General features: G+C 47.4%; 1 protein-coding gene across 5 annotated transcripts in view; it reads left to right on the plus strand.

The window, feature by feature from the left end:
* Positions 1 to 25647, plus strand: part of USP25 (ubiquitin specific peptidase 25) — a 135799-nt gene that overhangs the window by 41428 nt on the left and 68724 nt on the right. For 4 of the 5 annotated variants that reach the window (XM_053307139.1, XM_053307140.1, XM_053307141.1 and 1 more), the window contains exons 5-8: positions 2463 to 2625; positions 21745 to 21831; positions 22987 to 23124; positions 24517 to 24593. In XM_053307139.1, the coding sequence (XP_053163114.1) occupies positions 2463 to 2625; positions 21745 to 21831; positions 22987 to 23124; positions 24517 to 24593 (465 nt within the window). The remainder of the gene's footprint in view (positions 1 to 2462; positions 2626 to 21744; positions 21832 to 22986; positions 23125 to 24516; positions 24594 to 25647) is intronic. The other variant, XM_053307143.1, reaches the window with a different exon arrangement.

Below are 25647 nucleotides of genomic sequence, written 5' to 3' on the forward strand. Positions count from 1 at the left end.
CAGATTTTGCTGCATATTTTTAATTTGGTTTCTTAACTTAGTTTGCATAGTGAGCAAGGAAGGTACTTAAGAACATAAGAACAGCCCTGCTGGATCAGGCCCAAGGCCTATCTAGTCCAGCATCTTGTTTCACACAGTGGCCCACCATATGCCTCTGGAAGCCACAGGCAGGAGTTGAGGGCAAGCCCTCTCTTGCTGTCACTCCCCTGCAACTGATACTCAGAGGCATCCTGCCTTTGAGACCGGAGGTAGCCTTTAGTCCTCCAACTAGATCCTGACCAGGGGCTCAAGGTTGACTCAGCCTTCCATCCTTCCGAGGTCGGTAAAATGAGTACCTAGAATGTTGGGGGCAATATGCTAAATCATTGTAAACCGCTTAGAGAGCTCCGGCTATAGAGCGGTATATAAATGTAAGTGCTATTGCTATTGCTAGTAGCCGTTGATAGACCTCTCCTCCATAACCAAACCTCTTTTAAAGCCATCCAGGTTGTTGGCTGTCACCATATCTTGTGGCATAGAATTCCACAGGTTGATTATGCATTGTGTGAAAAAGTACTTCTGTTTGTTGGTCCTAGATTTCCTGGCAATCAATTTCCTGGTTCTAGTATTATGTGAGAGGGAGAAGAATTTCTCTTTATCCACTTTCTCCACATCATGCATGATTTTATAGACTTTTATCAAGTCTTCCCGCAGTCATTTTTCCCCTAAACTGACAGTTTTGGATTTCACTACTACTTCTTTTTACCATATTTTCTGCATTGTTTACACATTGCCTTGCTATGTTTACACATTATTGATGGCATTGTCTTTCATGCACAGCTTAAAAAAAAACACCTGCAAGTGAAAATATATTATTATTATTATTTATTTATTTACACAGTCAGACAGGTGTTATTGATTGGTTTGTTTTATCCAGACATTGAGTCCTTCCCAAGGACCTGGGATGGCTGAATTTTATTGTCAATGTTGTTGCTGTTGTTATAGATATTGTTGCAGAATATAGGCTGTTCCCAGTAAAGCTGCTTTTTGTAATTGGCTGATGATGATTTCTGTGGCCCCTATGGTGTTGAGGTGCTCTTCTATTATTATTATTATTATTATTATTATTATTATTATTATTATTATTATTATTACTATTACATTTTATATCCCTCTTTTCCTCCAAGGAGCCCAGAGCGGTGTACTACATACTTAGGTTTCTCCTCACAACAACCCTGTGAAGTAGGTTAGGATGAGAGAAAAGTGACTGGCCCAGAGTCACCCAGTAAGTCTCATGGCTGAATGGGGATTTGAACTCTGGTATCCCCGGTCCTAGTCCAGCATTCTAACCACTATACCATGCTGGCTCTGAGAGAAGGATATGGAAACTGTGAATATCAAGGCATTAAAGTCAGTGGGGTCGTGGGAGTTAGGTTCCCGGACAGCCAGAAATGGCTAAAAAATGGCCCCAAATCAGCGAAATTGCGGGGGGCTGGGGGAATGCAGGGTGGGGAGGTCATTACCAAGCTTTGCTTCCCCCCCAGTCATGCTGTGCCCTGGAATGTCCCCAGATAGGCCAAAAATAGCTGTTTGGGGGTTTCCTCCCCTTAAACAGAGCCATTTTGTGGCTCTGAAAAACAAAATGGCAGTCAGAAATGACCTCCACGATAATTTCTGGTCACCACTGACCAGTGGATATGTGAGGTTGACATCCCCCCCCCGCCCCATGTGCGTATGCGGAGATCAGGTATCTTTCCCCCCGACCATGGATACACGAATCCACGTAGAATTTCCCCATAGTTCTATTTTATTTAACTTGTATTTAAATAACTAGTTTTAATTGCACAGTTTAAGTTGAATTAGTACTGGATATGTATTAAACCTTTAAAACTCTGTTCAGAAACCCTTCTTATGGGACATTTAATTTAAGAAGAAGATATCATGTGGTCTGCTCTATCCCAATAAACTGAGCAGTAAATTACATTGCTACAACAGCACCTAATTCATATGTCTCTCTCACTTCTGGATTGGCAAATAAGAGACAAAGCCAACTAATACTTCTAAGGAGACTAGATTTGGTTCTGGTATGTCACCAAAAAATATTTCTTAACATAACATCATATTGCTATCATTTTATGGAGCAATCATTTTATTATTACCTGGAGCCAGTGCAGTGTAGTGGTTAGAGTGTTGGACTAAGACTGGAGAGACCCGAGTTCAAATCCCCATTCAGCCATGAAACTCACTGGGTGACTCAGAGCCAGTCACTTCTCTCTCAGCCTAATCTACCTCACAGGATTGTTGTGAGGAGGAACATAACCATGTTCTGGGCTCCATGCAGGTAGAGTGGGATATAAATGTGTGAAACATATATATTTATATTTTGTAGTGAAGATCAGTCCTAGTGTGTAATACTGTTTCAACATTACTTTAATATCCTGTTGCTTTGTTCATTTTCCTCATTACTACTTGTGCTTTCTAAGAGTTTTAGAAGCCAGCATTGCAGAAAACAAAGCAAGTCTCAAACGGACGCATCCAGAAGTGTGGAGTGATTCTCCAAATCCTTATGATAGAAAACGTCAAGATAATTGTCCCGTGGGATTGAAAAATGTTGGCAACACATGCTGGTTCAGTGCAGTTATTCAGGTAATAGGTTTGTTTGTTAAACCATGATTTAGTTTATTAATTGAACTCCAGTTTATATACCAACCACCTGTACACTGTACTTATAGATTGAGTTTGAGACATGTTTGAAACACACAGAGATTGTGATACATAGAGATGAGAATGTGGAGAAGCAGAGAACATATGTAATACATTCCTTGCTTTTAACAAAAAATAGCGCACTGAGTACACTTACAATTTGTTCAAGATCTGTGGCAAAGAAATCTTGGCACAGAAGCAGGTGCTAATAATTGATGAATATGTTTTCTTGAACAAAGATTGCTCTTGTAATCTTTTTTTTTTTTTTTGGCAAGGAAAGCCACATACTTTTATAAAATGTGTTTAAAAATGCACAACTCACACCTATGATCACACCTATGATATGACTATAAAGTGGAGTATTTACTTCATGCAAGTAGAAAGGTTTTTGTCCTGATACTGCAAAACGTACCCCACCCGGCTGCTTCTGACCTAGTATCGGGTATTACCACATGCAAAAGTAACATTTTTCTTTTTCCAGAGTTCTCCAGAGTTCTGCTAAAAGCTGAAATAGATTTCAATACAACTTACTATTACACTGGCACGGGAATGCCTGTGTATTATGGGTAGTGAGGTAAAACTGTTCTGTCATGTTGTTTCACCCAACCCCCCAATTTTCCGTGGTTTCTCAAAGCTTTCATGAATAGTGCAAAGGGAAAGAACAGGCATTTTTAAGCACAGACTTACCTGCTGAACAAGTTTTCCAGGGTTTATTAACGAAACAAAATAGTTACCGTATGAAATCATATGTGAAATCGCAACACCAGAGTTGGATCCTCCCCCACCCCCATATTTACAGTTGTAGATTTCCTAACTTATAGCAAAGCCCACATGGACTTAGTATTTTCGGAAAATATCTCTTTAGATAGTCATTGGGGTGGTTGAATATGTTTTGAATTGTAATGCCAGGATGGTCCAGAATAAACCCAAACTCATCCATGAATTGATTGTGGATGGAGGAGTTGACCTGGGGTTTATCACAGCGACTTGGTTGGGGTAGGCTAGTGACCCAGTCTGGTCCCAGCTTCTCCCTTCAGGGTATTCTGTAGAGGAGCAGGTGAGGGCACGTGGGTGAGAAGATGGAGTGGCTGTGGTCTATAAAGATAACATCTCCCTTACCAGGGTCCCTGTTGGGGTATCTGACCATATTGAATGGGTGTACTTAAGTTTGGGGTCCAGGGATAGATTGAGACTTCTGTTGGTATACGAATCACCCCGCTGCCCAACAGAATCCATTACTTAGCTCACGTTGGAGTCTCCCAGACTCCTGGTGCTTGGGGACTTCAATGTTCATTTGGGACCAACTTGTCCAGGGCAGCTCAGGAGTTCATAGCGGCCACAACAACTTATGTGCCTATCCCAAGTGGTCTCTGGACCAACACATGTTGCAGGTCACATGCTAAATTTGGTCTTTCACTCTGAACAGGGTGGTGTTCCGTGGGTAGGGACCCCTGTGATTTCCCTATTATCATGGACGGACCATCATCTGGTTAAGGTTAGGCTCACAACCGCTTCCCACCTCCGCAGTGGTGAGGGGACTATTAAAATGGTCCATCCAAAGAGGTTATTTGATCCAATAGGTTTCCAAAAAGCCTTAGAAGGATTTTATGTTGGTTCTTCCGGTGATCCTGTTGATACCCTGGTGGAGAATTGGAACAGCAAGCTCACCAGGGCAGTAGACATGATTGCTCAAAAGTGTCCTGTCGACCCGCTTCAAAATTGGCCCCTTGATATATGGAAGATCTACGGTGGCAGAAGCAGCAAGATAGGTGACCAGAGCACAAGTGAAGAAAGATTCTACTCTTATCCAACAGATTATGACATAGAGCACATTTAAAGATCTATGCTCAGGCAAAACATGCGGCAAAGAAGCAGTTCTTTTTTACCCAGATTGCATCTGTGAGCTCATGTCCAGCAGAGTTGTTCAGGGTTGTGAGGGGGCTAGTACGTGCCCCCGCTTCCTTGAATCAGAATTTGGAGCCATCAGTTACCCACTGTGATGTTTTTAATGAGTTATTTGCAGACAAGTTCTCTTGTATTCGGACAGATGGAGACTCTACAATTACTGTGATGTCTGAATTGGAGATGTCCAGCAACTCCTGTTATGTGATTTCGACTGGATCAGTTTGAGTCTGTGACTCTTGAAGATGTGCACAAGCTACTTGTAGCAATGAGGCCTACTACTTTTTCTTTTGATCCTTGCCCAACATGGCTTGTTCTGTCTAGCAGGGAGGCCATTGTAGGAGGCCTGGTAGAAATCATAAATGCTTCTTTGAGGGAGGGCGGGCGGGATGCCTCCTTGTCTTAAAGAGGCAATTATTAGATCTATTCTAAAGAAGTCTGCATTAGATTCCTCAGCGTTGAGCAACGATAGGCCTGTCTCCAGCCTCCCATGGCTGGGCAAGGTAATTGAGAGGGTGATGGCCTCTCAGTTCCAGATGGTCTTGGAGGAAACTGATTATCTAGACCCATTTCAAATTTGGTTTCAGGTGGGCTATGGGGTGGGGACTGCCTTGGTTGGCCCAATGGATGATCTCCAATTGTGAATTGACAGAGAAAGTGTGACTCTGTCGGTCCTTTTGGATCTCTCAGCGGCTTTCAATATTATCAACCATAGTATCCTTCTGGAACGTCTGAAAGTGTTAGGGGTGGGGGGCACTGTTTTCAGTGGTTCTGCTCCTGCCTTTGACAGATTCCAATATGGTGTCAATTGGAGTCTGTTGCTCTTCGAAATCGGAGCTTATATATGGTGTCTCTCAGGGCTCCATAGTGTCTCCAATGCTCTTTAATATCTACATGAAACTGCTGGGAGAGATCATCAGGAGATTTGGTGCGGGTTGTTATCAGTATGCTGATGACATCCATGTCAACATTATCAGGAGATGGCATAACCTCCCTAAATGCCTGCCTGGGAGCAGTAATGGGCTGGATGAGGGAGAAACAACTGAGACAATCTAGATAAGATGGAGGTACTTATTGTGCGGGGTCAGAACTCCAGAGATGATTTTGATCTACTTGTTCTTAATGGGGGTCACACTTTCCCAAAAGGAACAAGTACATAGTCTGGGAGTCCTCCTGGATCCACACCTCTCCCTGGTATCTCAGGTTGAGGCAGTGGCCAGAGTGGCTTTCTATCAGTTTTGGCTGATAGGCCAGCTGTACCCGTTTGCATGAACTCAAAACAGTGGTACCTTCCAGACTTGACTTCTACAATGCACTCTATGTGTGGCTGCTTTTGTACGTAGTCCAGAATCTCCAGTTGGTACAGAGTGCAGCAGCCAGGTTGGTCTCTGGATCATCTCGGAGAGACCACATCACTCCTCTGCTGATAGAACTACACTGGCTGCCAATAGGTTTCCAGGCAAAATACAAAGTGCTGGTTATAAACCCTAAACGGCTTAGGCCGTAGGTATTTAATAGAACGTCTTCTTCATTATGAGCCCCACCACCCATTGAGGTCTTCTGGAGAGGTTCGTCTCCAGTTACTGCCAGCTTGGCTGGTAGCCACACAGGGATGGGGCTTCTGGGTTGCTGCCCCGAGACTATGGAATGCATTCCCTACTGAAATAAGATCCTCCCCATCTCTGACAATTTTTAAAAAGCACTTGAAAACGCACCTGTTCACCCAGGCTTTTTCAGCTTTTAAAATTTTTAAGTTTTAATCTGCTTTTGACTTTCAGATTGTTTAAATTGTTTTAAGTTTTTTGTGTACGTTTTAACTTGTTATATGTTTTTGTTAACAGCCCAGAAACAATGGTTTGGGTGGTGTACAAATTTGACAAATGAATGAATAAAATAAACTACAATACATTTTATACCATTTAGCTGTTTACCTGGAGACAGGCAGTGATTAGTCCGCATTTTAGATTTTTTTGGAGGTCATTTGGAGCTGTCACACCCATAACTATCTTTGTAACACAAAGAGTGAGTTCATTTGTTTGCTTTAATTGAATAAGGTATTTTGCATTGTTGAATTTAAACTTGAATTTTTATGTTGTGAGATGGCATCTTCTTCTGCTTTATATATATTTCTCTAAGGTGTATGCGTCATTAATCCCATGTGTGGCAGCTCTCGCGAGAGTTCACGAGCAGCTGCCGATTAACCACAAGACCAGTGGGAAGAAACTGCTAGAATGGAGAATGGCCAAGCAGGCGGGGAGAAGAAATGGCGGCTGGCTGCCAGGCAGAGGGGAGGAGAAGTGGCAGCCAGGCTGGCCACCTGCCGAGAGAGAATGAACTGTGGCTGCGGGGGGGGGGGGGGGGATGAAATGGGGCTGAAGGGGGGGAGTGAAGAACATGAAGATGGGGGGGGGAGAGAAAGGGAGAACTTGGGGAGCAGATGCTCTGCGCCAGATCAGCTAGTTTCTTATAATTGTCATAAATTGCTTCTGAGAATCCATTGAAAAATGGGAACAGAATAGAACATACTTTATTTCCGTCATAGACCAGCATAAAATCAACAGTTCACAATAACATCAGATTGAGTGATAAAAACTTTTCGGGATGTACAAACAATATAACAGAACTTGGCCACACTGACAGAAACCGTTTCTTTAAAATTGGACAGCAGGAAATCTAAATAAAATTGGTCAGTGTGGCCAGGAAAATTCTTTAGCAAGGGAGAAATAAGCTTTGAACGACAATCCCTGTAAAAAGCACAACAGAGGATCACGTGGGCGGTGTACTCTATGTCCACCGAGCTGCATGGGCAGAGGAGAGCTGCATATGGTAACTTATTGTATTTTCCTTCTAGAACAGCAGTGGGGAGTACATCAAGGCGAACGAGAGTCAGTGCTCTCCTGAATTTGGATATAATTTTTTTTTAAAGTATTCAGCAGGTCTAATCTTTAATTGCTGACTACCTATGTATAGCCCTCTTGTCAACTTTGCAGTTTCTTCCTGCAATTCTATGTCTAAAGCACACTCTTTGATGGACCGAGCGGCTTGATCAAACCCCAGCCTAATGAGTTCTTCCTAAGGAAGACCATATAATTGTAACTTAGACTTTAAAGCTGTCTTCCATTTTGATATGTAACTACATAGTAATATTAAAGGGGCCAAACTGACAGGAAAGATCAGCTTCAGCCATAACATGATAATGCTCAGCCAGTGTCTCATTTCTAGTCTGGTAATCCCAGCCTCGCTTCTGAGGGAAGTGTTTGGAACACAACAAGGGACTTGAAAGATTGCTCTGAGAAATTTTGTTTGTACTACTTCTAACGGAGTGAAATTATCATAGAGGGCCAATTGTGTGCTGTCCAAAAGCTGGGGATATACTTCGGTTGTGAAAAGTTTAATGGCCACAGGAATGAATGAAGCACCCCTAGAAAAAAGGAAGGACTTAATAGCATTAACCGTTTGTTCTGCATTTTGGGATACAAAATTGAAGTGAGCTTTACGGCCTCTATTGGAGTGAAAAACACCAAGATATTTGAAGATCCTCACTTGGTCAATTTTTCGTCTGTTCATGCACCATACGTAGATCTTGGGATGTGTAGCAAACACCATCACCTTCGTTTTTGTGTAATTAACTTCTAGAGACTCATCAAGGCAGTAGGTGCTTAGTGAGGCTAACACACGCCTCAACTCTATTGGGGTCTGAGACAATAGGACTATGTCATTGGCATAGAGTAAAATCTAGGGATGTGCTTAACCGGTCCTGCGGTCCGACAGTTCCATCTGGGGGTTCGTGATCGAACCGAAACACACACACCAGGTTCCGTCCGGACCATGAACATTTTTTTTAAAAAAACACTTTAAAATGTAAAAAGGAACTACCTGTAGTCGCTTCAGAGGGCTTGCTGTAACTGTGGGGGTGGGGTCTGTACGGGTTGCCTCTCTGCCCGCCGGCCTCCCTCATCACCGCTGTGGCAGTAAACTTAGCCTTTTTGGCCCTTTGGGCCTCCGTAAAAGCGAGCGGCCACCATTTTGTCCGCCGCCGCGCATGCGCAAATGCCCTCTGTGAGGCCTAGCATGGCCTATGGCCTCGCAGAGGCCATTTTCGCAAGTGCGGTGGTGGCCCAAATGGCTGCTGCTCACTTTTACGGATGCCCGAAAGGGACCAAAAAGGCTACGTATACTCAGCCATGGCAGTGATGAGGGAGGCCAGCGAGGAGGAGAGGGAACCCATGTGGGGCCCCCGCAGCTATAGCAAGCCCCCAGAAGGGGCTAAAGGTAGTTCCTTTTTACATTTTAATTTTAAAAACACACACACACAAAAACAGTTCATGGACTGGACTGGGGGGCGGGTTCGATGGCCGATCTGAACTGGCCCAGTTCCGTTCGAGGCCGGTCCAGCCTCAAACCGAACTGGGCCAGACGGTTCTGTGCACACCCCTAGTAAAATCGAGAGATGTAAGTCCAGATGGTTCAAGTGGGATACCAGGGAATTGATGTAAAAATTAAACAGGATTCGGGCTAAAATTACAGCCTTGTCTAATGCCCCTTTGGGTTGGTATTTCGGCTGATAAGTGACCTTTGGCACTGCAATGAACCCTGCGGCAGATATTAAAGTGGAGAATGTGAATTAATAGTAATAGGTGTTTATCAATAGAAGAGTCCCTTAATTTTGACAGAGTCTATCTCTTGAAATAGAATCAAAAGCTATGAAAAATGGGATATACATTAAAATATATATTATATATGTATAAAAATATACATAATCTATGTGATTTCCACTGCATTCTAAAAACACACAATCAATAACTACCAGCAAACCATAATGCGGCTTAACTGCAGTTTTATTTGGCCTGTAGTATAACCAGTGCATTTTTGGTGGCAGTACACACTGGTACTGAGTCCCAGCACCTACCGTCATCTTGTCCTGCTTGGGATCACAGTGGCAGGAAGGGTTTTGCCTTCATTCGCTACAGGCAACCAAAGCAAAGCCTTTCTTGCTGCTGCAATCCCAGGCAGGCAGTGAGTTTTCAGGTGTCACACTGGACACTTTTGGAGCTTTGCCGTGTGACTTTGTGCATTGCATATAAAGGGGGCACAGCCAAGCTCCAAAAGCACCCAACGCAGAACTTCGAGCTCACTCCACCTGGGGACGTGGCAAACTGTGAGCCTGCGGTGGCACACATTGCCACTTGCTTTGCTGCTTTACTGTTCCTGTCCACCATCAGCTCAGATGTGTGTCATGCACACAGCAGAAGCACAACATGGTTGCAAGCATGGCAAGGCAGATGCAAGAGGAGAGCATGAGGTGAGACAGATGGAGCAAGGCTCAGCCTTTCAATCTGCGTCAAGGAGAGCTCAGCTCACCTTGGCATGTTTGGCCCCTGGACATTGCTGGGCCAGCCCCTACCAGCCCCTGTGGCCCTTCTGAGTTGGACTGGCTTCCTCCTTCATATCCTGTCACTGCTGTGCCAGTACTTCTTCCCAGACAGTCACAGGTTCCAACAACACACAGCCCATGCCAGCAGTGCTGGAGAGGAGACAAAGAAGAGTGCTGGGAGACTTGGGAGGCACCTTTTTCTAAGGCTTGAGAGGAGGGGAATCCTGCTTTTGGGCATGTTGTTTTGGGATTCCTGATCTGATTACTGAGTGTTAAGAATTTATTGAAAACAATAACAGTTCTTTGGCATGTTTCTTGCATGTGTATGTTTTTCTTGGGCATGTATGTTCTTTCTTTCTTTCTTTCTTTCTTTCTTTCTTTCTTTCTTTCTTTCAATTTCTATACTGCCCTTCCAAAAATGGCTTAGGGTGGTTTACACAGAGAAATAATAAATAAATAAGATGGATCCCTGTCCTCAAAGGACGCACAAACTAAAAAGAAACATAAGATAGACAGACATCAGCAACAGTCACTAGAGGTACTCTGCTGGGAGAGGATAGGGCCAGTTACTCTCCCCCTGCTAAATAAAATAGAATCGCCACGTTAAAAGGTGCCTCTTTGCCAAGTTAGCAGGGGTATGAGTATGTTGATTCTGCTGTACTTGGGCATGTTGTAGAATTCTTAACCTGATTATTGAGTGTTAAAAATCTTTTACAGATTTGTTATTTTATTTTAATTTTATAATTTTATATTTATAATTTAACCTATTTTAATATATATTAACCAAAGTAAGAGTACTGGCACCTTAAAAAACAACAACAACAACATGGGGTATAACCCAATTACCTACATGGAACTACAAAAACTAAGCTATGCCCCACTGTCTTTGGGCACCAAATTCTAACATATTTTATGATGCATTTGCATGAATAATGCTGTACTTTAGGGATATCCTTGGCTGTCCATGACAGACATCCAGATTAATTTTGCAAGTGTGGAAGAATGTTTCACACATGCAACAGAGGTAGGGCAACTTTTGCCAGTTTCTCCTCTGCAGTCTTTGGTGTTTTCCCACAAATTTGGTGTGAAACCATTAAGTGCTTCTTTGCTAACTGAGCAAAGAAGCACTTTTTAAAAGTGGTAAAATATTTAGCAGGGAGATAACGGTTCATTCCTAGCATAGCATTTCCCCAGTGGCTGTTGCTAATGTCTGCCGTGTGTGTGTGTGTGTGTGTGTGTGTGTGTGTGTGTGTGTGTGTGTGTGTTTAAGATTGTGAACTCTTTTGGGATGGGGAATCTCATTTATTTTTCTTTGTAAACTGCTGTGAAAACATCTTTGGTGGAAAATGGTATATAAATATCATAGTAGTAATTTTGGGAAGTACAGAGGACTGAAGAGGGAAAGGAGGATTATAAAAATTGCCTCTTCTCTGTTGCATATCTGAAACATTTTCCACACTAGATGTTAATCTGGATGTCAGCCAGTATTTGTATAGTCCTGTGCTGCTTCCCAGTGAGGGTGTCTTGCATCATTTGCAAGAAGAGAGACGTACATATTTTTCAAAAGTTACTATTCCCTAATAGTTTCAATAGATTTTAAATTCCCATACTCTTGTGATTATCCAAGAAGGGGAAATTGACCCTTGTCTAGAGGCTTCAAATTTGTCTTAGTCTTGTGTGATCTCATATTCATTACAACCAGTATGCAACTTTATACTTGGTGGTAGAGGAATTATAACAACTGCTATCTTCCACATACCTGGTGAAAAACTGAAGCGTAATTGTCATCTGAAATCTTTTTAAAATTAAGTTGTAATCTTGTGGTTATAGATTTTTAAAAAACCAACAAAACTCAACAATATTTTTGTTGTTCAACAACCAGAGTGGATTATGTTTCAGTTCACCATCCCAGTTTACTTCATGTGGGATAATTTTGGACATTGCATACTACAGTATTTATTTAACCACAGGGTTGATAGGCTCCTAAGGTTGCATCAACTGTGTGACAATATTTCATGCTTTCCCTAGGGGTCTTTTGAAACTTGACACATTTTAATAGATGTCAGCCATGTGTGTAATGTTGCCTTCCTTGATCAGTGATATACTGTGTGGAATAGTACTAAGATGAAAACACATCTTACAATCCTGATACAAGTTTCCTTTTGGAAACAGAAGGTTAGGTTTATGAAATGTTTCCTTGTTTTTCACCACTTGAGCCAGCTATTATACTGGCACAGCCATTTTCCAGCCACCTTTAGGAAAATAGGAAGCTGTCATCTACTGAGTCAGACCTGTGGTCCCTCTAGCTCAGTATTGTCTACACAGACTGGCAGCAACTTCTCCAAGGTTGCAGGCAGGAATCTCAGCCTATCTTGGAGATGCCAGAGAGGGAACTTGTAACCTAGATGCTCTTCTCGGAGCGGTTCCAACCCCAAAGTAGAATCTCTTGCAGTGCTCATACAGTGAGGGAAATAAGTATTTGATCCCCTGCTGATTTTGTCCGTTTGCCCTCTGACACAGAAATGACCAGGCTATAATTGGAATGGTAGGTTTATTGTAGCTGTGAGAGACAGAATAACAACAAACAAACCCTCAAAAGCCCAGTGCCCAAAAGTCAGCAATGGATTTGCATTGTAGTGAGGGAAATAAGTATTTGATCCCTTCACAAAAGATGTCTTAGTACTTGGTGGCAAAACCCTTGTTGGCAATCACAGAGGTCAGACGTTTCTTGTAGTTGGCCACCAGGTTTGCACACAACCCAGGAGGAATGTTGTCCCACTCCTCTTTGCAGATCCTCTCCAAGTCAGAAAGGTTTCAAGGCTGATGTTTGGCAACCCAAACCTTCAGCTCCCTCCACAGATTTTCTATGGGAGTAAGGTCTGGAGACTGGCTGGGCCACTCCAGGACCTTCATGTGCTTCTTCTTGAGCCACTCCTTTGTTGCCTTGGCTGTGTGTTTTGGGTCATTGTCATGCTGGAATACCCATCCATGACCCATTCTCAATGCCCTGGCTGAGGGAAGGAGGTGCTCACCCAAGATCTGACAGTACATGGTCCCGTCCATCGTCCCTTCGATGCGGTGAAGGTGTCCTCTCCCCTTAGCAGAAAAACACCCCCAAAGGATAATGTGTCCACCTCCATGTTTGACGGTGGGGATGGTGTTCTTGGGCTCATAGGCAGCATTCCTCCTCCTTCACACACGGCGAGTTGAGTTGATGCCAAAGAGCTCGATTTTGGTCTCATCTGACCACAACACTTTCGCCCAGTTCTCCTCTGGATCATTCAGATGTGCATTGGCAAACTGCAGACGGGCCTGTACATGTGCTGCCTTGAGCAGGGGGACCTTGTGGGCACTGCAAGATTTCAGTCCTTCACGGCGTAGTGTGTTACCAATTGTTTTCTTGGTGACTATGGTTCCAGCTGCCCTGAGATCATTGACAAGTTCCCCCCGTGTAGTTCTGGGCTGCTTTGTCACCGTTCTCATTATCATTGCAACTCCACGAGGTGAGATCTTGCATGGAGCCCCAGACCGAGGGAGATTGACAGTTATTTTGTGTTTCTTCCATTTGCGAGTTATCGTGCCAACTGTAGTCACCTTCTCACCAAGCTGCTTGGCGATAGTCTTGTAGCCCAGTCCAGCCTTGTGCAGGTCTACAACCTTGTCCCTGACATCCTTTGACAGCTCTTTGGTTTTGGGCATGGTGGTGAGTTTGGAAGCTGAGTGATTGCTTGCTTCTATGGACAGGTGTCTTTTATACAGGTACTGTAACAAGCTGGGATTAGGAGCACTCCCTTGCAGAGGGTGTTCCTCATCTCAGCTCGTTACCAGCATATAGTGAAAAGACACCTGGGAGCCTGAAATCTTGCTGGTTGATAGGGGATTGAATACTTATTTCCCTCACTACAATGCAAATCCATCACTGACTTTTGGGCACTGGGCTTTTGAGGGTTTGTTTGTTGTTGTTCTGTCTCTCACAGCTACAATAAACCTACCATTCCAATTAAAGCCTGGTCATTTCTGTGTCAGAGGGCAAACGGACAAAATCAGCAGGGGATCAAATACTTATTTCCCTCACTGTATGTAGTCTCCCATTCATATGCAACCAGGACGGATTCTGTTTAGTTAAGGGGACAAGTCATGCTTGCTACCACAAGACCAGCTCTCCTCTAATGGGTGATGGCTTTAGAAATGAGGCTCCATGCACCCACACTTTTCCTTGGTCTTTCATTTAGACATTGGTCTGGGGAGGGATGCTGACATTTAACAGGTGCAGGTTCCCTAATCACTTCCTAGAGATGCCCCTGATGAATTTCTGCCTGATGCATCTCTGTTCAAGGCAAAGTGTGGGTGCGTGGAGTTTCATTTCTAAAGCCATCATCATATAGCAGACTGTACAAAGTCTTTACAGCTTACGGGGCGCAGAAGTTAAGATGGGCACCTTAACTTGCAATTTCCATTCTTTTTAGAGCATGAGTGAAAATGTAAAGCATCTTAACTCTCATCTTAAACTGAAGGTTTTTGGATTACTGGTCCCCCCCCCCCCCCGCCCTATTATTGTTTAGTCAGTGGTTCCTTGTCTGCCCGAAAAGCAAATTGCTTTCAACATTCTGTTACACCATGTGGTAACTAAAATATGTTTGAAACCTGAAACCTTTTCTGAAGACTTCATTCTATGTTTTCGTATATGCCATTTATGTCTTACCGAAGTTTGAAACCTGGGCTTATGTCATCTATTCCGTATCCATTTCAGCATGGATAATGCACAATATAAAGCAAAAATATTGTTTTTTTAATTGAGATCTAATTTCAAGCCTTTGAGGGATTTCAAGCTATTTCCCACTATTTAGTCTTTTATTTTATCAACCTACCTGTGAGTGTGCTTTTTTCCCCTTTAAGGCCTGCATAGTTGCACAGCCAGTAACAGTAAGTAAGTTAGCTTCTGTTGACAGCACGTAAAAAATCCCAGGTCTCTGTTTCTTTTCTCTCTTGCTCCTCAACTCTTTTTCATGAGCAGGCTATATATTCCCATGAAGCTCTTTCACCTTGCCCAGCTGTTACATAATGCGTAGCGTGCTTTTTGGTGCACATTCTTCCCCTTCTTGCCATAGTTATTGTGAAAGCTCTGACTTTATCTTTAATCCCAACAACTTAGTTGATATGTCATGAAGCTAGTCACCAAATCATGGATTTGTTGTCATGGATGCTTCCATAGACTTCAACATTCTCTCTCTTACTGCTCCATGGTTTGTAATAATCACAGATTCCTGTGACACCTGAATCAGGCGTACTATAGTTGCTGCTCACCATAGTTAGCCATCAAACTATAGATTGAAATCTACTAACCTTGTTGTTTTGCAACTATGGTTATTGTCTCTATCCATAGAAGGGAAAGAAAGGAGCCTGTAAGCCCACAGGGGAACTCCTAATCACCCTATTATGGTTTGGTAACCAGCGCCGTGATACTGAGATTGAGCTACGTACTCTGATTAACATTAGTGCTCTCAGTGATAACTTTTCATTAATCTGTATTGGAAACTATTTCATTTGCGTTAAAACAATGAAAGCACAACCAACACTCATAGAGGTCATTCTCATGACCAACTCTACCCAGGTAAGACAGGACTAGCCTGGATAGTGTTGGTCATGAGAAGCGCTGCAATTGCTCCCGTTCTCATCACTCCTTGCCTCAGTAGCCTGGATTTTTAACCTAGGCTTACAAGTGTGTGCCTTCTTCCTCACTTGATGGTCATGTGTGTGGTTGGGCTGCAGGCAGAAGCTCTTGGGCTGCCAGTAGCCTTCTTACCTGTAGTGCTGGCAGGAAGGAGCTGCCCAGAATCAGGGAGGTAGGGGTGTGCGCAAAACTGGTTTTCTCACTTCGAATTCGAACTGGACCAGGTCAGCACTGCCCCTCCTGGTTCAAATTCAATCCAGCTTAGGCCCAGTTCAAAGCCCTTACTGTGCAGTAAACAGGGCTTGAAAGGGTTACTTACAGCGGCTGGGAAGGCTGCAGCTGCACCTACCCTCGCCGGCTTCCCCACAGGTCTTGAGGTGCAGGCTGGGGCTGGGCCTTTGTCCCGTTTCAGGTCTGTGCGTGGAAGTTGTTTGTTTGATCTTTGCACATGCTCACAGGCCATTTGAGTGATCTGAGTCTTGCAAATGGCCTGTGCACATGCACAAACAAATGGCCTCCACACACAGAGAGAGGTCCAAAATGGACCTAAGATGGCTTTGACTGGCCCTCAGAGAAGCCCTTGACTGGCCCTCCCTATAGGGAGGCTGGCTGTGGTCGGAGGATCTGCTGCCACCACCACTGTCCCCCATAGCCACCACCACTGTGAGTAACCTTTTTTACTGCGCAGTAGGGGTTTCAAATTGGTCCCATCCAGTTTGGCTCAACCTAGAACTGACCTGGACCCAGTTTGGGTAGAGGCCGAGCCTTTAAACCAAGCTGGTTTGCACACCCCTATAGGGAGCTATCACAGTGTACCATGTTGTTCGCATGCTGCATTGTGGGATACCTTGCAGCCCAGCTTCCACCAGGCTTACCACAGCACTGATAGTGTGGGTGTATGTGCAGCAGAACCCAGAAGTGGATCAGATCATCTGGGGGAAGACAGATAGTCTTCTGCATTCCCTCCCCTCTTCCCTCCCCACTTAGGTAGTGAGAACAATCTCATAGATATGCTGGATATGGGGTTTAAGAAAACAAATATATTAAAAACATCTTAACATATATTTTCCCCTTCTCTAGTATATATTTGGTTCAAGCTGAATTGAAATCTGTGATATCTTGATTAGAATACATATTTTAGGTGGGCACCTGTTGTAGTATATCTTGCAAGCAACCCTATTTGACAACCCAGTATTTGCCAGATTTATTTTCCTTCTCCTCTTTCTGATCTCGTTGCCAATTTCTGATGGATCAGTGCCTAACTTCCTGTCTAAATTTCTTGATGGAAATCCTATTGAAATTAAGTAGTCCTTCCGAGTAACTCTTGAGTAGTACCACTGAGTAACTTAGTTAGGATGTCAGCCATTCTTTTTAGAAAGCCTGGTAACATATATAATTAAGAGTGGGTAGATCACAGGCTGAACACTAGGAATGTGCATGGAACTAGCCTTCAAGCCGATGGGGTGGGGGTGGCTTTAAGGAAGAAGGAGGGTGTGCTTCCCCCGCTGCGGCACCTCCCCCTTCCCTCCGGCGCCCTGTGTAGGAATAGTCGTGTGGGGCAGCAGCATATCTCCTTGTTACCCCATGGCACTTCCGGTTACTTCCGGTCACTGAAACAACGGGGCAGCAAGGAGGTATGCCGCCGCCCTGCAGGACTATTTCTACACAGAGTGCTGGAGGGGAAAGCGCAGCGGGGAGCGGGTGTAAGTGCAACCTCCCGCGTTCTTAAAGCCGCCCACGGATCTGACCCATTTCTAAGAATAGAACACCAAACAGGTTCGTGCACACCCTTACTCAACACTTTTTAGTATGTTTAATGTAAATCTTGTTACATGAAACAGTGTTTAAATAAGTTTAATCTTTTTTTTTTATTTGGAAGAAGGTTGTTGCTACACTAATGAAAGATATAAAGAAAAACAAAACAGTCTGATTTACTGAGAGGTGTGTGTGGGGGGAGAGGGCCAGCGAGAGAGGTGTGTGTGGGGGGAGAGGGACAGCGAGAGAGGTGTGTGTGGGGGGAGGGCCAGCGAGAGAGGTGTGTGGGGGGGGAGGGCCAGCGAGAGAGGCTTGTGTGGGGGGGGAGAGAGGGCCAGCAAGAGAGGGGTGTGTGTGGGGGAGAGAGGGCCAGCGAGAGAGGGGTGTGTGTGGGGGAGGGAGGGCCAGCGAGAGAGGGGTGTGTGGGGGGGAGGGCCAGTGAGAGAGGGGGGGTGTGGGGGGAGGGCCAGCGAGAGAGGGGTGTAGGGGGGAAGAGAGGGCCAGCGAGAGAGGGGTGTGTGTGGGGGGAGAGAGGGCCAGCGAGAGAGGGGTGTGTGTGGGGGGAGAGGGCCAGCGAGAGAGGGGTGTGTGGGGGTGAGGGAAGGCGAGAGAGGGGTGTGTGTGGGGGGAGAGGGCCAGCGAGAGAGGTGTGTGTGGGGGGAGAGGGCCAGCGAGAGAGGGGTGTGTGGGGGGGGCGGGCCAGCAAGAGAGGGGTGTGGGGGGGAGAGGGCCAGCGAGAGAGGTGTGTGTGTGGGGGGGGAGGGCCAGCAAGAGAGGGGTGTGGGGGGGAGAGGGCCAGCGAGAGAGGGGTGTGTGGGGGGAGAGGGCCAGCGAGAGAGGGGTGTGTGGGGGGAGAGGGCCAGCGAGAGAGGGGTGTGTGGGGGGAGAGGGCCAGTGAGAGAGGGGTGTGTCGGGGGAGAGGGCCAGTGAGAGAGGGGTGTGGGGGGAGAGGGCCAGCGAGAGGGGTGTGTGGGGGGGAGGGCCAGCGAGAGGGGTGTGTGGGGGGGAGAGAGGGCCAGCGAGAGAGGGGTGTGTGTGGGGGAGGGAGGACCAGCGAGAGAGGGGTGTGTGGGGGGGAGGGCCAGCGAGAGAGGGGTGTGTGTGTGGGGGAGGGCCAGCGAGAGAGGGGTGTGGGGGAGAGAGGGCCAGCGAGAGAGGGGTGTGTGGGAGAGAGGGGGCCAGCGAGAGAGGGGTGTGGGGGGGAGGGCCAGCGAGAGAGGGGTGTGGGTGGGGGAGGGCCAGCGAGAGAGGTGTGTGTGTGGGGGGGAGGGCCAGCGAGAGAGGTGTGTGGGGGGGGAGAGGGCCAGCGAGAGAGGTGTGTGGGGGGGGAGAGGGCCAGCGAGAGAGGTGTGTGTGTGGGGGGAGGGCCAGCGAGAGAGGTGTGTGTGTGGGGGGAGGGCCAGCGAGAGAGGGGTGGGGGGGAGGGGGCCAGCGAGAGAGGTGTGTGTGGGGGGAGAGGGCCAGCGAGAGAGGTGTGTGTGGGGGGAGGGCCAGCGAGAGAGGCGTGTGGGGGGGGAGAGAGGGCCAGTGAGAGAGGGGTGTGTGGGGGGGAGAGAGGGCCAGCGAGAGAGGGGTGTGTGTGGGGGAGGGAGGGCCAGCGAGAGAGGGGTGTGTGGGGGGGGAGGGCCAGCGAGAGAGGGGTGTGTGGGGGGGAGGGCCAGTGAGAGAGGGGTGTGTGGGGGGGAGGGCCAGCGAGAGAGGGGTGTAGGGGGGAAGAGAGGGCCAGCGAGAGAGGGGTGTGTGGGGGGGGGAGAGGGCCAGCGAGAGAGGGGTGTGCGGGGCGGGAGTGGGCCAGCGAGAGAGGGGTGTGTGTGGGGGGAGAGGACCAGCGAGAGAGGGATGTGTGGGGGGAAGGGGGCCAGCGAGAGAGGGGTGTGTGGGGGGGAGGGCCAGCGAGAGAGGGGTGTGGGGGGAGGGCCAGCGAGAGAGGTGTGTGTGGGGGGGAGGGCCAGCGAGAGAGGTGTGTGTGGGGGGAGAGGGCCAGCGAGAGAGGGGTGTGTGTGGGGGGAGGGCCAGCGAGAGAGGTGTGTGTGTGGGGGGAGGGCCAGCGAGAGAGGGGTGGGGGGGAGGGGGCCAGCGAGAGAGGTGTGTGTGGGGGGAGAGGGCCAGCGAGAGAGGTGTGTGTGGGGGGAGGGCCAGCGAGAGAGGTGTGTGTGGGGGGAGGGCCAGCGAGAGAGGTGTGTGTGGGGGGAGGGCCAGCGAGAGAGGCGTGTGGGGGGGGAGAGAGGGCCAGCGAGAGAGGGGTGTGTGTGGGGGAGAGAGGGCCAGCGAGAGAGGGGGTGTGTGTGGGGGAGGGAGGACCAGCGAGAGAGGGGTGTAGGGGGGAGAGAGGGCCAGCGAGAGAGGGGTGTGCGGGGCGGGAGTGGGCCAGCGAGAGAGGGGTGTGTGTGGGGGGAGGGCCAGCGAGAGAGGGATGTGTGGGGGGAAGGGGGCCAGCGAGAGAGGGGTGTGTGGGGGGGAGGGCCAGCGAGAGAGGGGTGTGGGGGGAGGGCCAGCGAGAGAGGTGTGTGTGGGGGGGGGAGGGCCAGCGAGAGAGGTGTGTGTGGGGGGAGAGGGCCAGCGAGAGAGGTGTGTGTGGGGGGAAAGGGCCAGCGAGAGAGGTGTGTGTGGGGGGAGAGGCCCAGCGAAAGAGGTGTGTGTGTGGGGGGAGAGGGCCAGCGAGAGAGGTGTGTGTGGGGGGAGAGGGTCAGCGAGAGAGGTGTGTGTGGGGGGAGAGGGCCAGCGAGAGAGGTGTGTGTGGGGGAGAGAGGGCCAGCGAGAGAGGGGTGTGTGTGGGGGAGAGAGGGCCAGCGAGAGAGGGGTGTGTGGGGGGGAGAGAGGGCCAGCGAGAGAGGGGTGTGTGGGGGGGAGAGAGGGCCAGCGAGAGAGGGGTGTGTGTGGGGGAGGGAGGGCCAGCGAGAGAGGAGTGTGTGTGGGGGGGAGGGCCAGTGAGAGAGGGGTGTGTGTGGGGGGAGGGCCAGCGAGAGAGGGGTGTAGGGGGGAAGAGAGGTCCAGGGAGAGAGGGGTGTGTGTGGGGGGAGAGAGGGCCAGCGAGAGAGGGGTGTGTGTGGGGGAGTGGGCCAGCGAGAGAGGGGTGTGTGTGGGGGGGAGAGGGCCAGCGAGAGAGGGGTGTGTGGGGGTGAGGGCCAGTGAAAGTGGGGTGTGTGTGGGGGGAGAGGGCCAGCGAGAGAGGTGTGTGGGGGGGGAGGGCCAGCGAGAGAGGGGTGTGTGGGGGGGGAGTGCCAGCAAGAGAGGGGTGTGTGTGGGGGGGGAGAGGGCCAGCGAGAGAGAGGTGTGTGTGTGTGTGTGTGTGTGTGGGGAGAGGGCCAGCGAGAGAGGTGTTTGTGTGGGGGGAGAGGGCCAGCGAGAGAGGTGTTTGTGTGGGGGGAGAGGGCCAGCGAGAGAGGGGTGTGTGTGGGGGGAGAGGGCCAGCGAGAGAGGGGTGTGTGGGGGGAGTGGGCCAGCGAGAGGGGTGTGTGGGGGGGAGGGCCAGCGAGAGAGGCTTGTGTGGGGGGGAGAGAGGGCCAGCGAGAGAGGGGGTGTGGGGGGGGGAGGGAGGGCCAGCGCGAGAGGGGTGTGTGGGGGGGAGGGCCAGCGAGAGAGGGGTGTGGGGGGGAGAGAGGGCCAGCGAGAGAGGAGTGTGGGGGGGAGGGGGCCAGCGAGAGAGGGGTGTGTGAGGGGGGAGGGCCAGCGAGAGAGGTGTGTGTGTGGCGGGAGAGGGCCAGCGAGAGAGGTGTGTGGGCGGGGAGAGGGCCAGCGAGAGAGGTGTGTGGGGGGGGAGAGGGCCAGCGAGAGAGGTGTGTGTGGGGGGGAGAGGGCCAGCGAGAGAGGGGTGTGGGGGGGAGAGGGCCAGCGAGAGAGGTGTGTGTGGGGGGAGAGGGCCAGCGAGAGAGGTGTGTGTGTGGGGGAGGGCCAGTGAGAGAGGGGTGTGGGGGGGGGAGGGCCAGCGAGAGAGGGGTGTGGGGGGGAGGGGGCCAGCGAGAGAGGGGTGTGTGTGGGGGGAGGGCCGGCGAGAGAGGTTGGGTGGGGGAGATGCCACAGGCTCCGTGCACGACCTCACAGATGCTCTGTGCGGGGTCAGCTAGTAGGATTTTGTACTTAAGACAATCTCTAATTTATCATATTAAAAAAAAGGTTGGAGATCACCTTATTTTGGATTCGGGTAAATACAGTAATTATTTACATATAATGCTTATGTATATTTACTGGACAATATCTAATTTTGAGCTTTTCAAAGTGAACACATGGAATGTAGTTCATAGACAAACGATGTAATTTTTACTGCAGGTTTCAGTATTTTAAAGTATAAAATACTCTATTAACTTGTCTAGGTGTTTTGTTTTGTTTTTTAAGGTTATAAATGTACTGCTTTCTTTTTCAGTCATTATTTAATCTGCTGGAATTCCGAAGATTAGTTTTGAATTATAGTCCCCCTACAAGTGCTCAAGATCTTCCCCGAAATCAAAAGGTAAGTTGGAAATACACATTGTTGGTGGAGTAACACAATGCTTTCCTTAATGCCTTGAATAAAAAGGTAGAACTTTCTACCTTTGTCCCTCCTTGTTCTCGAACAGGGTGCCGGTTGATGCTGTAGCATAAGCCTTCATGCTACAGTAAACCATAGAACTTAGTTGAAGAGTTGATTTATACATTGTTTCCACCACTATTAGTTATTGTGATTTTGTGCAAATTTATTTCAGGTAGGGTGCTAGATGTTAATATTGTGTAATTATTAACTAGTTACTGTCTAGTAATTTCTGACTTAGATGCAGTACTTTGTATTAAGGTAGTGGAATACTACTTAGAGTGCAATATCTGATAGGTATGTGCAGAACCGGTTCAATAGAACCAACAGAACCGGTTCAACCAAGTTACCCCTGCTAACTTGGCAAAGAGGCATCTTTTAAAATGGTGATTCTTTTAATTTAGCAGGGGGAGAGTAACTGGCCCTATCCACCCCCAGCACAGTATCTCCAGTGATTGTTGCTGGTGTCTATCTTGTGGTTTTTTTTAAGATTGTGAGCTGTTTGGGGACAGGGATCCATCCTATTTATTTATTATTTCTCTGTGTAAACCGCCCTGAGCCATTTTTGGAAGGGTGGTATAGAAAATGAATGAATGAACAGTGAACCAGACCACCATGAACCGTGCCAGTTCGAGTGGTTCAATCGTGAACTTCTTTAAATCAGTTCGAGCTGTTTCATCAAACCAACCGGCCCAGCTGATTGGTTTGACTGAACTGGTTCAGTCTGAATTTGGTTCTGCTTCAGACCAAACCACCCCAACTGAGCCATGCACACCCTTAGTATCTGACTCTCTGAACTGGTTCATATCGTTATAAGCCCAAAGATCCTCTTTAAATGGAAAAGAAACTATTTTTGCTTGTGAACATATGAAATTATTTTTCCAGGTTTAAAATAGTACCTCTTTGTTAATTTATTTCCTAGTTGTCATTCACTGTATTGCTAATTCAGAGAATATTTCAGTTTCTTGGAAGATATTACAGGCATTATATTTTAGTGCAATGTTTTTGGTATATATTCATTATGTAACAATAACTTAGAAGCTGCAGTGTGGTAGCAGCAATGGTAAAATAACTGATTTACATTCATTTTAAATACAGGAAAATAGAAATTTGCCTTTTATGCGTGAACTAAGATACCTATTTGCACTTCTTGTCGGCTCAAAAAGAAAATATGTTGATCCATCAAGAGCTGTTGAAATTCTTAAAGATGCGTTCAAATCAAATGACTCCCAGCAGGTAACTTTAATGTGTTCTGTTTTTATTTAGAATTGAAATAACTAAATTATAATTGAACTATAAATTATAATATGGGAAACGAGTAATTACATTTTTTCCCCAGTCCCCCACAAATATTGGATACACTATAGTTGCCTGATGTGATCAAATACCATGCGTATTTGAACTTTGTATGCACTTCTTGCTTTAATATGTATATTGGTTATTCCGGTATTACTTTCTTAAATGTCAACTAGCTTATGTAAGGATTTTAAATACTTTGAAGCTACTGATAATATTTGGTATCTTGAGTAAGGAGAGCAGCTCTACTGAAGTCCTTTTTATCCACATTGAATTGTGATTTGTTAAATATTTAATAATAAATAAATAAATAAATTTAAAACGAAGTGCAGCTGTGGTCCATCGTCCAGGCCATCTAATTTAGGGCCTGGTATAATCTGTGTTTCTTGTCTACTGATATTGAAATATAATTTTCAGTGAGTGTGTGTGTGTGCTCTCTCCCCTACTCCCCTTCTCCCTCCCCTACTCCCCTTCTCCCTCCCCTACTCCCCTTCTCCCTCCCCTACTCCCCTTCTCCCTCCCCTACTCCCCTTCTCCCTCCCCTACTCCCCTTCTCCCTCCCCTACTCCCCTTCTCCCTCCCCTACTCCCCTTCTCCCTCCCCTACTCCCCTTCTCCCTCCCCTACTCCCCTTCTCCCTCCCCTACTCCCCTTCTCCCTCCCCTACTCCCCTTCTCCCTCCCCTACTCCCCTTCTCCCTCCCCTACTCCCCTTCTCCCTCCCCTACTCCCCTTCTCATTCCCATCCACCCAAGCTGGATTCAGATACAATACCAAAACCCTAAACATCAAACCATAATTACTAGCATGACCTTCATGTCTGTATGCTTTCACTTCCCTTTGACATGTGAGAGAAGGAAATATTTATCCTTCCTTTTCTTCTTTAAGATAAAAAACAATTATTTATTATATCAAGATCACAATTTGTTCTAACCAGTTTGTAATTAAGCCAGGATTTCAAACAGGATTCATGGATTTAACAGGATTTAATCATGGTCCCGTGTTGCATCTGAATCTGCTGTGTCTTTCTCCAGACATGCATGCCCTTATAGGAGACTGAAGAGGGTTCTCACAGTGGGCCTTTATTTCTGCACAAAGTTTTTCCCCCCTGGTTTAAATATCCATGCATGTCTTTAAAGAGGCTTGGTTTAGACAATAATCTAAACTATGGCTCAGATTATCTTGAAAGAGCTGAGCTCCTCTTCAGCTCATGTGCTTATCCTTTGGCTCCAGAGGCATATTGGCATCACCATCTGCAAGTACTAGAGCCATTACTCATACAGAATAATTTTCTTACAATACATGAATATTTGTGTGTCACTTTCTCTCAACAGCAAGATGTCAGTGAATTCACACACAAGTTACTAGACTGGTTAGAAGATGCCTTCCAAATAAAAGCTGAAGAGGAACAGTAAGTCACTGTTTTAAGAATCTTAGTGTGAAGCCTTATTTTCTGACATGTTTCTGTTTGAAATGTATGAGTTTCCCTTTGTGCCCCTCGTCAGTACTTGATTAATACTTCACCATTCAAAACAAACAGCTGGTGATGTATAGTGGAGTGTATGTCATACAGTAGTCGTGTGCATGGTTCGGTTCGGAGGCCATTGCCAAGGCCTCCTAACCAGTCCGGAATTCCGGGGGTTTGGTTCGGCCCCGGGGGGGGGAGTGCGTGTCTTTAAGGGGGGGTGGTAGTACTTAACCCCCCCGCCGCTCTTCCCCCTCCGGCGCTGGTGGTTTTCCAAACATTCTTGGGGCGGCAGAGTTCCTCCCTGCCGCCCCTGCCCCCGTCGTTGTCCTTGAGAGCTTAAAAGCAGGAAGAGCTGGTGGCGCGCATGCGTTCTTTGCAGCGCGCGCACTCGTCTCCGCCGCTGGCGCGCGTGCGCTGCATATGTCATGCTGCGCGTGCGCCAGCAGCAAAGACAAGCGTGCGAGCCGTGAAGGGCGCATGCGCGCCACCAGCTCTTCCTGCTTTTAAGCTCTCAAGGACAACAACGGGGGCAGGGGCGGCAGGGAGGAACTCTGCCGCCCCAAGAACGTTTGGGAAACCACCAGCGCTGGAGGGGGAAGAGCGGCGGGGGGGGGGGGTAAGTACTACCACCCCCCCTTAAAGCTACACCCCCCCTTAAAGCTACACCCCCGCCTCGGTTCCGTGCACATCCTTATCATACAGTTGAGCACCATCTGCACTGCTACATATGTCTAAACTCCATCTGCGCAGTTGTAGAACCGTCCTGTTCTTCTGAGACTTATAAGTTGTTCAAGTGCAGTTGTGCAATGCAACATCGATTGGAAATACAGCGTTTTTTGCTCTGCTTTATGCCAGCGGCCACTTCCAGGAATCTTGTGTTCTTGTTTATGCTAAGAAAATGAGTTCTACTGATATATCAGTACTAGCACCAGTTATATGTAATATAAAGGCTTGTATTTGTTAATCACAAATTCTGTTAAGAAATATTAGTTTCTTG

The sequence above is a fragment of the Hemicordylus capensis genome, chromosome 3 (genome assembly GCF_027244095.1).
Source record: "Hemicordylus capensis ecotype Gifberg chromosome 3, rHemCap1.1.pri, whole genome shotgun sequence".
Taxonomy (NCBI): Eukaryota; Metazoa; Chordata; class Lepidosauria; order Squamata; family Cordylidae; genus Hemicordylus; species Hemicordylus capensis.